Below are 15,983 nucleotides of genomic sequence, written 5' to 3' on the forward strand. Positions count from 1 at the left end.
CTGGCTTCGCTGGGCTTTGTAAAGTAAGGATGGAGTTAATGCAGAGCTATATCACAGTGTGCAACAAAATTCTGCCCATATTCCCACTTAGGAGACTATTCGAAGATGAGCACAGGTTTGTCTGAGAGCTATGGGTCCCCTGCCCTGCACACCCAGCCTGCGCTGTGCTTAGCCTGTTGATCTGTTCAATGCTCTCCGCTCTCCAAGCAGTGTTCAGCTTCTTTCTCATGCTGCTTTTCCTCCCCCCACTGCCCTCCCCAATCCTTGTCCATTCAAGGTGAACCACAGGGAATTCATTCTTATGGATTGACTTTAAAGCTTTGTTTCCCTTGAGTCCCTCTGAGAGAGGCAGCAAGGGGAGAGGAAGGGGAAGGAAGGAGGAGCATTGCATGTAACTCTCTGCATTGCTGTACCTGGCAGAGCATAGTCCCCTCAGTTTAACCACAAGGAACAGCAGCTGGCTGTGATCTGCGCAAGTCCTGTATGCTGGAGCCAAGATGCCAGCATGCAGCTTGCTTCCAGGTCGTATCTTCATAGCAGCTGGTGATAAACTGTAGTGTCACTTGAACGTGTATTGCTTTGCACTAGGGCACTCCCGTTTCTTGAGAGGCAAGTTGATGGCAGCCAGTGTTGTTAAGAATGTAGATTAGATGTTAAACCCTGTTCTGTTCTTTGACGGATGTGTAGTTTCTGTGGTCAAATATCTTCCTGCTAGAGCACCCCAGTTACCAAGCAGAAGAGGTGCAGGCTTGTGTAGTCTGGCTCTCCCTGAGGTGTAGAGATTGTAGGCTCAGAGGATCTTGATCCACTGCTGGGAGAGAGGCACCTATTTTTGGACCTAGATAGGGACCACTGGAAACCTGTTTCTCTACATGTGGTAGTTCATGAAGGGGATAGATCCCCTTACCCACATGCCAGTCCACACTAGTGACACTGGCATTAGTGGGAACGCAGTTTGGTAATGTGCTCTAGCCTGCTCATACTAATCCCATAAACCAACCTTAAAAGCCTGAGCTTTTAAGTGGCTCCAGTCACACTGCAAAGCAGCAGCATGGGCCCAGGCTTGCTGGCTGCCTGTGTCTGTGCTGCCCTGCATCCAAGCATTTGAGCTTCTCATCTCAGACCTGGCAGCTGGGGGAGCAGAGCCACAGAAGCCTGCACTGGCATGTTTGACTGTGTGGCCAGGGCATCCTCTGCTTCCAGTTTTGGGAGTTTGGCACAGGCCAGAGCACGTTCTTGTGAAGTGTCCTGTGGCTTAGCCTCCAAGTTATGTGAAAACAGTTTACTCCTTCCAGACCAGAATTAGGCTGGAAAGCAATGTAGGTTCACTCACACCATGCTGTGCCTGAACTCCTGAACCTCATGGGATACTATACATGGCAACCTGAAATTTGACTCTACAAGTGCTTTTGTGCTGAGGTATATTTAGTTATTCATATAGGGATTGATTTGGCATCATTAAAGCCACTGGGGAAGGATGGTTTGCTATTGATATTAGTGTATCCCTAATACATGTCCATAATATTTAGAGCTGTGGAATATACAGTATAAAGATTTATTGATAGCAATGGGATGCAGGAACACATGACAATATCAAGAGCAGCAGAGGAGACTCCACTAGCAATCTGTAAATAGTACTCCCGTGTCCTAACACAGAGTGGGGAAGGAATGTGGGGCAGGCATCTTTTTTGCTTTGTGCTTTTTTTATTGCTCAGTTTCCCAAGATGGGAAATAAGGGTCATACTGCTTTGCTTTGCAAAAGGATTGTGAAGACTGATCAGTTAACTTTATGTGAAGTCTGGTGGAAGCACAAAGTACTAATTCAATCAGTACACATCTTTAAAAGCAAAATCCAAAAAGGGGGGGGGAATGGATTTACAGTCTTTGGTCTTCACAGACCCAGGAATTTCTGGAAAGAACAAATCCATAATTGTTTGACTACCTCAAAAATGCAGAATTGACAAGGGATTTTGGATTAGAAAAGGTTTGTTGGTCTTTTCCATCTCTGATCTGTCATCCTATTAGCTCATCCATCCCTTTTCTTTGCCAGGGCAGGAATGAACCCAGCTACAGTTCTTGTAGTTTAGTTTTGTTTTTTAAATCCCTGAAGTCTTGGTTTCCCAGAGAGCATATTCTGGAGTCCCCCAGCACTTGTCAGGACAAGATGTGTCTCGATACTTGAGCTAGGATCATTTTTTCCCCCTTTCAGTAGTTTCCTTTTCTGCTTTGCTGTGTTGTACTTCTCTTTTCCTTGGCTTAAACTGTGGCATAAGGTTGCTAAGCCAGGGTCTTTCTTCTCCTTGATTACCAGGGGTTTGGAGAAGAACAGTCTTGTGATTAAAGGCGAGATCTAGAAACTACGTCTTCTCTTGACAGGTTTCTTCTTCTTGTCCTTTGCACTGGGTTAGTAACTTAGTGGGGACATTTCTGGGTAAAGAAACTGTCCTTCCTCTGAAGAGGAATACAGTCTCTTGCCCACTGGGCATATGGCATAAGCCTGTTCTTCAGGCAGAAGGCACCACTATTCAGAGATAGCAGAATCAGGAAAACATGACTTCAAGCTTCTGCCTTACACTTTAAATGCTCAGTTGATGCTGCCAAAGAGACACAGGCCCACTCCCTGGGAATACATATGAGGGGTCACCAGACATTTTCTCTCCTCCCTGTAGGGACTGCCACTTTGAATGTAGCCCTTCAAGATCTGGGGAGACTGCCCCTAACACAAAAGTGCAAGCTATTCAGGCAATGCCGAGTGAATGAAGATCAGGGCAGGAAGAGAGCCAGTGGAGCAATCAATAGGTGTCTCAGATATCCAGGCCACTTTCTTTAAGAGAGCTCTGATCAATGCATTGCAACAAGGGAACTGCACGGACATCAGAGCTTTGCTGTCTCAGGTTCTCCTGGCGTGACACTGCAGAGCTGGCCAGACTCGCTGGGAAAAGTGGCAGGCAGAAAGCTCTGCCCACGGAGCCCAACTGGCTCAGATGTCTGAAATGTTGGCCTGTCTGGCTGCTTGTGTCTCACTTTCCCCTTCCATCTTGAGTGTACCCCCAGAGAGCATTAATTAGCCCCTCAATAGCAGACTCAGATAGGAAGCTGCTGAATCTGGAGTCCAGAATTCCAGCAGACTTCAGTCCCAGTGACCTGTGAAGAGGCAACATTCCTAGAAAACCGGTGCTGTGCTGCTCTTGTCCATGCTGTAGAAACCAGCCTGCAAACAGTGGGAGATGACGCTTCTTCACAACTTCATCCAATAGAAAAGCATGGCCCCTTCTCTGCAAAAATTAGGGAAATCTGAGCACCCTGTGGTACTGCTGACCCCAAATGAAGAAGATGGTATCTACATACATGCCTGGCCAGTGTGGATGACCAGTGAAGGAAAACATGCTCTGCAACTTGCAGAGGAGAAGCATTGTGCAGAGCTGGACATCCCTGTCTCTGACCATCCCATAGCCCCTCTACTCCCAGCACTCTCTGTCTTATGCTCCCAATGGCCAAAATGTAGCTCTTTAGCTCTGGGTTCTACAAGGTAGATCTAGATCTCTCTGGCTCTCAAGAATGATGGATAGAGAAATTTCAGTGATTTGGCAGGTCTCTTTTAAAACCTCAATATACCTTGTCAGTTTTGGGGAGAATATAGCCTTGCCATTCACGCTCTAGCCACCCATGGCCTTTCAGTTTTACAGCAATTTGTTTGTCGTCTAGAGGTAGATGTAATTTCAGGTGACACACGGCTTCTGTAAATGGGCTCAGAGGTTTTATTTTGGACATCGGCTGGTTAAACATGACCTCACAGCCTTGCCCTCCACACCTCTGCTGCCTCTCTGAAGTCACAGTCCTGTGTGTCACCTTGCAGAACTGCACCATGAAGAGGACAGTGATGTCAGTCCTTCTTTATATGTCAGTGTGGTGGGTTGACCTTGTCTGGCCGAGTGCCACACAAAGTTGCACTCTCAGACCCCCTTCTCAGCAGAACAGGGAAGAAAATACTGTGAAGAAGTCTGTGGGTTGAGGTAAAGTCAGGGAGATCACTCAGGAATTATCGTCATGGGCAAATTTCAAAAATTTATTTTATTGCCAGTTAATAGGAGAGGAGGATATTGAGAAATAAAAACAAAAATAAAACCACCTTCCTCCCACTTCTCCTTCTTCCCAGGCCCAGCTCACTCATAAGGTCTTCCTCCTTCCCCCCAAACATCACAGGGACTAAGGAATGCAGAGAGCCACCCTGTTTCTGGTGTCTTTGGGAATACCTTGCCTATGAGGAACTTGCAACAAGCTGATAACTTATGTGCTGCCTGTGTGAATGTTGGAGGTGGTCCCCACTATAAAGATGGTGAGCTTGTAATCTCCAGATTTCAGAAGTGGCTGTCTCTTAAATCCATGCTCCTCTTGTTCAAGACCCTGTCTGAGTAGGAAATGATGTAGCCAGTGATACTTTCCTCACGTTTACTCCTAACTTTGCTAGGTATAACTCCAAACTCTCCTAACTTTTTCCCTTACCAGCTGTAGCCAGGGGCTGATGGTGCAGATGTTTCCCAATTAAACAAATCTCTCACTCTGGGCAGGCCTGTCTCTGTGATGTTATAAGTTGGGTGCAGTCATCTAGTATCTAAACAAGGGATCCCAAGCACTGGTAATCCCAAATTACTTCAGCTTAGTAACTTTGCCTTCATCCTTCACTAAAATCCAGATATCTGAATCAACAGCTGAGCTCCTTTTTGGCAACATAACCAAATTGAGGGTGTTTCGTTTCTGTTTTCAAGTGAAAGAATCTCTCAATGGAGCAAAGTGTTTCCAGCAACCTCTCCCCTTTCCCTCCTGCCCCCATCCCTGCTTCCAGACCACGTGTTCTCAGAAAGATATTTGATTTCAGTGAAAGCTCAGCTGACATTCCTACAATATGCTCAGGTTTTTGCTTTGTGCTTCCTGGGAAGGATGAGGGCTCCTCCGGGGATTCTGGGTAATTGGGTTAGTGGCCAGCTCATGTCAGGAAATTAAAAGGCAGCCCTGATCAGGTTGCTGCTGCATGTGATTTAATGGCTTTGTATTTATAGAGTATTCTGCCTCCAGCCGGTGCCAGAAATATCACTATTGGAGGCATCCAAGTGAAAGAAGAGAAAGAAAAATTATTTTTCTTTCTCTAAAATACCCCTATGTTTAAAAAGAGACAGGCAACCCCCTGTCCTTTGAAACAGGATCTCCAAGTGCAGTGAGTGGCATCTTGATGTCTGTATCATCCACACGTAACTGTTTTCCAAGGCATGAATTGAGCATTTGCAATGTGGCTGGGGCTGGGCTGTGTGGTGGCATGACATTGAGCATTGCTGCCTTTGGCAGAGTGATGGTAATTCTCCAAAGAGGAGGCTTCCAGTGGATGGACGGTTGACAAAGTACACACTGGGCTACTGGCACTGGGTATTTTTCTTCTGGCCATAAGACTGGTGCATTCAGGACCCTCCCCACATCTTCTCCCATATCCAGTGGATTATAAATCTGTTTAGTTTGGTTCCTCCCATTCCTTTTTTAATCTGTTTAGGTTCTTACCATACCTAACTAAATCCTCATTCTGTCAAACATGAAGTCCAGGCTCCATCGATGTAAATCTGTTGAGAAAGGCATCACCTCCACACAGGTTTATGGTAAACACTTTGTTCATTCTGTCACCAGGAATTATGCTTAGTGCTCTTATAACGTGTACGGAAAAGAGGAAGCTGATAAAAGCTGCAACCATCCAGGGATGTTTAAATCCCCAATACTGTTTTACAAGCTTTTAGGCAGTTCTGACAACATTGTAAGGCCAGGCTGGGTGGGGATTTTGGCAACCTGGTATAGTGGAAGTTGTCCCTGCCCATGGCAGTGGGGTTGGAACTAGATGATCTTTAAGGTCCTTTCCAACCCAAACCATTTTATGATTCTCTGGTCCTCTGAAGTGAGCAAGAGTGGGTGGCAAGAGTGGGGTGTGACTTTCCCTGACTCACTTTTGAAGACTGTGCCAGCCCTTGGGCTGCAGGGTATCCTGGGAGAGTCTTTACTCAGAACTGACTGGCACAGCTGTTCTAAATTTAAGAATTAAATAAAAAGTGGACCCTAGTTCTTACTGTTGGAAAAGCCGCTGCTGAGGTGACACTGCAAGGTTGCTCTAAGAGACTGGCCAAGGCAACATCACGCTGTGTTGGTGGTTCTAATTCCCTCACCTCTGTGGATCTCCATCAAAAGAGGGCTTCTCTCCCTGCAGTGGTGAGGCCCTCTCCATTGTGTTACTTACCTAAAAATTTGTTTCTTGATCCATCCTTATGTTCCTTTACCAGTTCCAAAAGGCTCATACACTCTACCTAAATAGACAGACAGAAAACTGAGCTAGAGAAAGCATCAGTTTGACCCTGCAGGGGTTCTCTTGGTAGCCAATGGAGAGAAACATCCATCATGACTCCTGACCTGTCTGACCTGTAAGATGAATGTGGAGGTGCCAGCTTCTCTCTGTTGCCTGTCAGGGGAGCCCAGATGCACAGAAGGGAGCTATCAAAGTCTAAAGTAAGCTGAGTTAAATCACACCCAGGGCTGCAGGTCCCTTTAGGGAGTAAACACCTCTTTGGAGATTTAGGTCTGAACACTACCTCTTGGAAAGTTAGTGGGCCTCTGGTACTAGGTATATCAGACATCACAGGGCTAACCTGTCCCTCTGAGTCCAGGGACTCTTTAACCAGACAGGCAGTAAAGAAGCATTCCTACGCAACAGCATATCCCTCAAAACATCGAAGGTGGAGGAGGCTGCAACATCCTGCTTGAACTGATCTAATCTCTCTGTAGCCCTTGTAACACAGGAGATGGATTTTTTTCAACTCCACTGTCTCTCTCCCCAGGGTAGTTCTCCACCCTTCCATTGCAAGCGTCATTCCCAAGATTGCTGACCTGCATCATGCCAGTTGCTGTGTTTTAATGGCCATGCTGTGACCCTCAAGTTGGTTTTCTATGTTTCAGATGTGTTGGGTAATTACACCAGTCATCTGTCAGGAGATTTTGCAGGGGCTGACCTCTTTTTGCAGCAGTATGAGAGCCTAATGGTATAAAGAGTTATTTTTCCCTTCCCATGCTGCAATCTCAGAGTAATGAAAGAGCCTAGTCAGGTTGCAGCCTCTTCACTCTCAGACAGAGATGCTTTTCCCTACAGTTTGTTTCTTTCCACATCTTGGCAAGCCTAACTTTTATGGTCATCATTGCTCTCTGTTTCCTAGATACGCCTCCTCCTGTCTCACTCATCCCATCACCACACCCTGTTTTCTCTCCTGAAGTTCAGAGCAAAGAGGAAGACAGAAATTCTATAGGAGACACCTTGGGCATAACCCTTCTCCCTTTCTTTCTTCTCTGCTTTCAGCCTACTCCTTCCAGCTTCCTTGGGCAGTACCAATCCATGTACTTTAGATATCAGCTCCTGGGGATAGGGGCATCTCTGTTAACTACAGAGCACCACCCCAACTCAGACCCTGGAAGAGCAAGCAGGCTGCACTGGTGCAGAAACTGCAGCTCAAGGGTCAGACGGGCAGTGGCCACAGGACCTGGCTGGTATATGGGGAAGCTCAGCAGAAGCAGCCCCAGGGGCATTGCTCTCTGGACAGCATTTGCCCTATGTTCCTTTCAGTTGTGTCCTCCTTGATCTAGACATACTGTACCATGCAAACCCTGTACCTTGGCTCCTCCACTAGCTCTTTTGGCAAGATAGATCTTTCTGTTCCTATCAATTCATGGCCATGCGACAGGACTAGATGGAAAGTGAGGTGAGGCTGGTAATTTGACGTGACAGCTGATATTGGGTCTAGACTGCATTTCCCAGTGGCCAGGGCTTAGCTTCACAGAGCTTTTAAGAGTATTTTTAATCCCCAGAAAATAAAACAGAAACTAAACCTGACTGTGTGCTGTCGCCTCTGCATACTCGGCTATTTTTACTTCCGACAGACTCGGCCTGGGTCCAGCTTTTAAAAAAAGCTGGAATTATTTTACTTCCATTAAGAAAAAACCCTGAAAGCCTGATGTTATCAAGTCAGCAAGGGGACATCTGATCCCAAAGTTGTCGGCAGACGTCTCTCTGAGGGGCATGTCCGAGAAATGCAGGGAGCTTGAATAGATCAGCAGATCAGCTCTACCACTGCAGAGGCTTGGTGCTGGCACAGACCTCGCTGCAAGAGCACTTGGAACACGAGTGGCACCCACAGGACGCTTAGAAAACTGACATCTCTACCCCAGGCAGGACGGTGAGCCGAGAAATCCTGCACAAGTCCTCTCTCTGCCCTGCTCCCTGCTAGATCAGAGGGGGCTCAGCAGGCTAGGAGCTGAGAGTGTGCTGCCAGTGAGCCAAGACTCAGACCCTGTGGCAGACACCTGGGTCAGCACCTAGGTCAGATGGGGTGCTAGGACTCTTATGCAGGGTCAATCAAAAGGTAACAAAATTCAGTGAGCATCAGCAACATCAACACAGGGGAGCAAGAGGAGAGGGATGTTTCCAGCACAAATAGCCTTCATTTGATGAAGAAGCAGCTGCTAGAAAGGTAGGTTATCAAGGGATGATACTTCCCAAACTTTGCCCTGTACTGTTGCATGTCCCATTGTGTATGTAAGCACTCCTTTCTTTACTGTTCTAGCAACCCCTCCTTGCTGATACTGTCAAGAAAGGAGGTCCAGGAATGCTTATGGTGACAATTTTGTAGAATGGGTGCCTTCTTTCTTGGGAAGTGGTGAGTTGTGATCCATGTGAGAAATGGTTATGTCCAGGAGCTGGAAGGCAACTGCTTTTTCTTGCCACTGTCTTGTGACGCCATGGCACCAAATCCTACTAAGAGTCTTCAGTATGGACCAGCTGCATCTTGTAAGTGGCTACTGCACCTTGCAGTTCAAGCTCAGGAGGCTGCACGTTTGGTGTGAAGTCGACCCTTTGGGTTACAGTGTATGTACCACTCAGCCTTGCTCCAGCCCTCTCTCTATCTCCCTTCTCCTTACACTCTCTCACTTCCGTTCATATCTTAGTTTACATTCCTCTCAGTTTCTTCTCTCTTAGTGCTTTCCTTCACGCTGTTACTCTGAGTTCACCTACTCCATTTTAATATCCTTTAGTGTCCCGCATTGTAACCAGATTGCCTATCTTAAAATCAGCCACTGAGGAAATCAAAGTAGAACAGCAGGTACTAACAAGCCACTTGAATACCACAGCTCAGTACCAGGTCCTGATTTCGTGCATGCCCTTCCCTTCCATCTAGGTATGACCCTTTGGGCTGTCAGATCTTTGGGGCAGGGATTCTGCCATGATGCTTATGTCTGGAGTGTCACACTCAGGGACTCAGATTGAAATGCTTTTGTTTGCTATAGCACCTACAGGTTGCTGGACTCAGCAACTAGCACTGGGATACGCTACATAGGGGTCAGCCTGTTCACTGGCTCTGCAGCTGAGCGATGATGACAGGGTAGGGCAGTGCCTCTGCAAATGCTGATGGAAAACATTTACCTCAAGGAGTGTCGCACAGGATGGGGAACAAGAGGAGGACAAACACTTGTTCAAAATTAACAAGCTGAAGTCCTTGGGCAAACAGACCTCTGCTCAGTGAAGGAAGGAGGGATGGAGGGTAAATCTCTCTGCATCTCTCTTATCTTTTTTAATGCACTTAACTCCTTTGTGTCCTTATAATCTGATTGAGGGTCCCTAATACTGCTACAACCTGTGCAGCCATCCCTCTGCCAAGCACTGGAGGATGGCATGCTTCCCCTTGGGAGAAGGAAATGAGCTCCTTCCCCATTTTCTCCCTACCCCTCCCAGTCTTCCCTCCCCACTGATTATCAAACTGCATGGTGAAAGCATCCTGGAGGCCTCTGTATTGGTTTCTCCTAGGCTGAGAACGGCATCTCCCCGCACTGACATCAGGCCCACTGGGGGGGGGGATTGGATTCTTCTATGACCTTTCTTCTAGGAAGGTCCTGGGGAGCTGAGATTAGGGGCTGAATTCCTGCAAGTGGAATCCTGTTCTGGATTCCTCCATAATCTTTGAACAGACCCTTTTAATTTTCATACCTGGTTCCTTGGTTTACTGACAGTTCCTGAAATTTGTATCTCTCCCTGCTCTCCTAGCTTATAGGTAGCTATCATTGATTCAACAGAGAATGGAGTAGAGGTCTTCTTTCCTAGGAAACCAGGGTACACTTACAGCAGGAAAGAAATCATGAATGGAAATTCATGCTTCATTCAGGACTTTATTAGTGCTGTTGATCAGGAATCTCCCTAGATAATCTCAGGTTCGGGATTCCCTTGATGCACTTTCTGAAATCACTCTCTGGAATACAGTTGGGCTCCCAGGAAGGAGTGTTGCCCACAGTGTTATGGGCAACCTTTTCAGAAACAGTACCATGTAATGATGGAGAAGGATGGTACTTATGCTTAGGGATGTCAGTGAATTCTTCACACTGGGTGAAAAATAGAAAATGGGGCAGGGGAAGGAAATCACTCAGTTTGATCTGAGTTCACCTATTCAGCTTCATGTTTTTTTCTCAGTGTCTGCTGGCCTCTCATAGCAGCCACTTGCAGCAGTTCCCTTACTCTGTAGAGCTCCAGGCCTGCTCATTCCTGCTTTTCCTGCTCAGTGGGAGCAGCAGGACTCTTAAAAGGAAGCAGCTACACAGTGTTAATAGCACCATGACTCTATGCCTCTCTCCCCAGACACCACAGCTTATGGATAATGCAACCTAGACCTCCATGCAGGTGTTGCTACTGCCAGTGAGATTTTGATTGTGAGTGCTGCTGGCCTGGTTGGTATTGCTGTGGGAGGGCTCTTGGTACTGTCTGTAAGTCAAGCGGATTTGAATGCTGCAGCCATGAAGAGTATCAGGATCTAGATGATGTAGCAGGTAATAGTTTCATGCGGTGCAAGCAGGGCTGGTGTGAGTGTACAGTAAAGCCTTTCTCTTTCCTGTGACATCGTAAGCAAATGGTATTGCACAGCATGACAGACCTGTCAGCAGACTGCAGGCTTTTTCAGGTGTACAAGTTGTTCAAAAAGCATCACTTCAATGCTGATTTGGAGTGTTTGCTTTTAGTTGTTTGTGTTTATGTAGTGGATTGATTGCAAAATATTAATGCCTTACTGGGATTAGTAAGTGTATCACGTAATTGCTTCCTGTGAGCAGACTGGATAAACTCATGTGTGTTTCTAAGGAAGTACTTGCATAGTGTAAACTTATATTTTTATTCTATTTGAATGCTTCTACATTTATCTTGAAAATTTGGGGTTTGTTTGCAACAGCTTTTTCTCCCAGCAAGACTGAGTTACCCCAGTTTCACAAAACTGATTACCCGAGATCATATGGCTGGCCAGAAATAACCTACAATTGGACAAATACCTCTGGCTTTTTTTCACTGTTTGTTTTTAACATAGTATGTTGTACTAATACAGCAGTTCAGCTGCTGCTCCTGATCTATTGATGCTGCTATGGTTCTTTGCATGGTGACAATCACTGATGCTTCCCAGTCACTGGGAACTGTTTTCAATCTGCTGTTTGCAGTTTGATTCACTGTGTTTTGAAAGACTTGAAACAAATTCTTCAGTGACACCCTACTTCAGCTTTATCATTGCTTGATTGTAGTAGAGGTTGTTTCTATTTGTTTTGGTTCTACTTTTCTTGCAGCTGCCTTACTTGATCAAGGCTGAAACATCTTTGTTGAATTCATAGCTCATAATCTATTTGCTATAGGTCACATTTTCAAATATAAACAGTGATAGGCCACAAAACATTTAACTCCTCATTTTTAAGAACAATCTAAAAGCTTATTTTTATAACTGCAGGTCTGATTGATATTTAAAGGGTTTTTTTTAAAGCAAGATCACCTAAAGGGCATTGAAGTCTGAAGCTTTTCATTTGCCCATCCAAACTGATGGTGATTCAAGAGTTTGAATAGGTTAATTTACGTCTTCATTAATGTTTTGAATAAAAGTAATGCTCCCAGCAGCATAGTTAGAGCTGGAGGCAGTCTAGCTGGTATTATTGGGATTGCTGGTTTCAGCTGAGATCTCAAGTGTTTGGGAGAGGGAAACTCCCCAGGGTGTGGGGAATGTCTTACTTAGCAATTTCTAGCATCTGCGTGTCAAGGTTCCCTATGGCACTAAGGAATCATGAGGATTTATCTTATTTTACCTGCAGGTGTTCGTCTGGATCGAGTCCGTGGAGGCCGTCAGAAATACAAAAGGAGACTGGATTCTGAGAGCAGCACTTATCTGAGCTTACAGATCCCTCCCCCAGCTAAAAAACCATGTATGTATTGGTCTTGAATTGAGGTCCTCTGAGCAACCATTAAGTTTCTTTTTACTGGTTTCCCAAAACGTACAGTGGAGCAGTTGTGGCTTCTGACTGCCCTGTCAGTCACCAGTACTGGGATTTTTTTCTAATGATCATAGTGCAGAGGTAATCTAGGTATAGCTGAGATACAGCTCAGGTACTGTATTCATTAATACCAGACCTTTCCTATGATATTATGTAACCCATTTAGTGATACTCTGATCTTTTCCTGTATCCAAGCAATATTAATAAAACTGGCCCTATGCTGATTTCTCCCTTCCATACTACCTACCCATAGTTCTCTAAACTTTTCCACAGTCCACCAGCTGCTTATTCATGCCTTCTCCTTCCCTTGTTGGACCTACAAGACAATGGCTGACAACCTTACAGTAGCTTCTTGCTTTTGTCATCGCTGTACAGAGCTGGTTTGTATCAGGCAGATCAATCATAACAGCCTGTGTATCTGCAGTGAAGTATTCTCCTGTTGTGGCCAAAACCATTTCTAAGGTCTTATTGGCTCTATAGTCATGTTTTATCTGAGAAGGTCCTTCTACAAAGGGCTGTTATGACACCTTATGTTATGAGAGTACAACAACTTCTCCTTTGAAATATGCAGTGACTAAGATCGTCTCCCACTTGCTGGTGGCTGAGCCAGAGAAGATTTATGCCATGCCTGATCCAACCATGCCGGAGAGTGACATCAAAGCCCTGACAACCCTCTGTGACCTGGCAGACAGAGAACTGGTGGTGATCATTGGCTGGGCTAAGCACATCCCAGGTAAACTGTGGGAATTACAAGGGTGTAAGTATGAGCAGCAAAGGGAGCTATTATTTATCACTGTGCATCAGATTTTATGTGTGTGTTCCCTGTGATTATGCAGAAGGCTTTGAGATTATATGATAAAGTTCTCTGTTTTACCTGGCATTGTGTGGCACAGCAAAAGCACTTGGGAAGCAGGCCTTGGGAGGGTATGGTGGGCTTACTGATTTTCCACTGCTAGGTCTGTTGTGTTTGTAGATGAATAAATGTTATGGCAGTGACCAGACTGCTAATGACAAGGCAGATACCTACCCTGTCTGTAGTGGACATTCTTGCCGAGACTCAGGAAAGCTTTCCCCATACTGGACTAAACTGGGAGGAGTGGCTGACACACCAGAAGGCTGTGCTGCCATTCAGCGAGACCTGGACAGGCTGGAGAGTTGGACGGGGAATAACTTGATGAAATATAACAAGGGAAAGTGTAGAGTCTTGCATCTGGGGAAGAACAACCCCATGTACCAGTACAGGCTGGGGACTGACCTGCTGGAAAGTAGTGAATGGGAAAGGGACCTGGGGGTCCTGGTGGATAGGAGGATGACCATGAGACAGCAATGTGCTCTTGTGGCCAAGAAGGCCAATGGCATCCTGGGGTGCATTAGAAAGGGTGTGGTTAGTAGGTCAAGAGAGGTTCTCCTCCCCCTCTATTCTGCCTTGGTGAGGCCGCATCTGGAATATTGTGTCCAGTTCTGGGCCCCTCAGTTCAAGAAGGACAGGGAACTGCTTGAAAGAGTCCAGCGCAGAGCCACAAAGATGATTAAGGGAGTGGAACATCTCCCTTATGAGGAGAGGCTGAGGGAGCTGGGTCTCTTTAGCTTGGAGAAGAGGAGACTGAGGGGTGACCTCATCAGTGTTTACAAATATGTAAAGGGTGAGTGTCAGGATGATGGAGCTAGGTTTTTTTCAGTGATGTCCAGTGATAGGACAAGGGGCAATGGGTGTAAACTGGAGCATAGGAGGTTCCATGTGAACATCAGGAGAAACTTCTTTACTGTGAGAGTGACAGAGCACTGGAACAGGTTGCCCAGGGGGGTTGTGGAGTCTCCTATGTTGGAGATATTCAAGCCCCGCCTGGACAAGTTCCTGTACTCTAGGTTACCCTGCTCTTGCAGGGGGGTTGGACTAGATGATCTTTTGAGGTCCCTTCCAACCCTTGGGATTCTGTGATTCTGTGACTCGTCACAGAACAAGTCCCATTGGGATGCAGGACATACTCCCTATTTCCAGTGAATCTCCAGGCTTCTGTGCTGACAATTAATCAGGGCAACTTACTTGCAATGTGACTGGCCTCAGAAGACTCACTGCCTGTATGATTGAGTGACATAGCAAATGTCTCACGCCTGCAGGTAGGATGGACCCAGGCTGAAGGAGCAGACATAGCCCTCAAGGGGGTTCTGAGGACAAAGATTTGGTCTGGAAAGGGAAAGTTCCCCCTCTTTCTCTAGTTCTCTCCCACCCCTGCAGAAACAAAACAAAACAAAGATAGGTCAGATTTGCTTGTGGAAAAGGTTGGCCAGGGAGCTTAGGGGATGTCCTTGAGGTTTACATGGCTGCTTTCCAAAGACTGCTTCAGAAGATTAGTGTGAACAGGTCACTACAGCTATCTCCTGTCCTCTGTCCCACTTTCTTGTGTCAGGAGAGTACCTGAGGCTCAGCCATAGGATCACAGGATTTAACTCATATTGTACATTGTCTGTGTCTTCCACTGCATGGGTTTGTGTTCCCTTGATTTGTATTCTCTTGGCCTTAAGTTCTTCCTTGTTTGATGAGGCATCTCACCACGAGTGATCAGACAGTTTACATCTCCCATGTATTTTGTTTCTCTTCCTGGCTCCTCTTTTGGCTTTTTGGTGGCTGCTTCTCTTTCAGAGGGAGCATTTCTCCTGTGAGTCAAGGGTTAGTGGTTTCCTGGGCTAGATGGAACATGGACTATTAATTATGTGGTGGGACTACAAAGTCTGGAAAAACTTTTTCAGGACAGTGTTTCTGAGTAGAGGTTAATCTCAGTGGTGCCCTTCTTACATGAGATCTGCAGTATCTGCAGAGATTATACCCGTCACTAGTGCCAAAATCCATCTGGGGCTGATTCATCACAAGTGGGGTTACAATGGTGATTAAGGAACTCAGCATGGATTGCTCTACTAACCCAGAACTTGGGGTGTTAACAGGAATGGTTTTAATACAATGCAATTAGCTGTTACAGCTGTCCAGTGAAGTGCTGTTGTAGGTTCTAACCTTGGCTGTGTCTGTTCACGCAGCATGTCCTGCTGGAGTTCTCTAGCTTGCAGCTACGGAATGAGCATGGGATGCTCAGCTCCAAGTTCATACAGAGTTTTCCAGCCTGCCATGGCGATGATATCCCAGAACAGGAGTATAGTAGAAATTACTCCTGCACTGTTAAAGGGGCTCTTTCTCTCTTTTCTGAAAGGCAGGACATACCTGCCATCATCTCAGTTTTCTTTTCGTATTTTCCTTTCCTGTCAAAGGCCCTGCAACATGGTAATAGCCATCAGCCTGGCACAGTTCAGACCAGCAGCATTCAGACCAGCAGCAGTATTATAACAGGACTGTGTGCACAGGAGCTTAGGGATTGTTACGCAAGGGAGCAATATTCAGAAACAAACATAGCAAAAGACTTCATAAAACTAGAACAAAATACTCTGCAGCTCTGAAACAAATATAAAACATACTGAGTTAGGCAGCAAGGGGGCAGAGCAGGGCAGGGCCAGGAGGCTGCCAGGTGTTTAGGTTATTCATGCCTTGTACTTCTGCCTTCCCAGGAATTTGAGCAAAATAAAATTGCTTCTTGTGTTCATAAACTCTTGGAGAGAGGGGGGTGGAGAAAAGAACAAGTCAC

At 46.0% G+C, this 15,983-nt stretch overlaps 1 protein-coding gene across 9 annotated transcripts in view; it reads left to right on the forward strand.

The window, feature by feature from the left end:
* The window catches only part of ESRRB (estrogen related receptor beta), a 135,432-nt gene that overhangs the window by 107,299 nt on the left and 12,150 nt on the right, over positions 1–15,983 (forward strand). For 7 of the 9 annotated variants that reach the window (XM_061367435.1, XM_061367438.1, XM_061367441.1 and 4 more), the window contains 2 exons: positions 12,175–12,285; positions 12,926–13,087. In XM_061367435.1, the coding sequence (XP_061223419.1) occupies positions 12,175–12,285; positions 12,926–13,087 (273 nt within the window). Of the gene's footprint in view, positions 1–10,861; positions 10,885–11,006; positions 11,130–12,174; positions 12,286–12,925; positions 13,088–15,983 lie in introns of those variants that run through there. The other 2 variants (XM_061367444.1, XM_061367443.1) reach the window with 2 other exon arrangements.

Source organism: Neopsephotus bourkii, unplaced genomic scaffold (assembly GCF_033783945.1).
Source record: "Neopsephotus bourkii isolate Nb327-2 ecotype Australia unplaced genomic scaffold, CSIRO-AGI_Nbou_v1 NB_1376, whole genome shotgun sequence".
NCBI lineage: Eukaryota > Metazoa > Chordata > Aves > Psittaciformes > Psittacidae > Neopsephotus > Neopsephotus bourkii.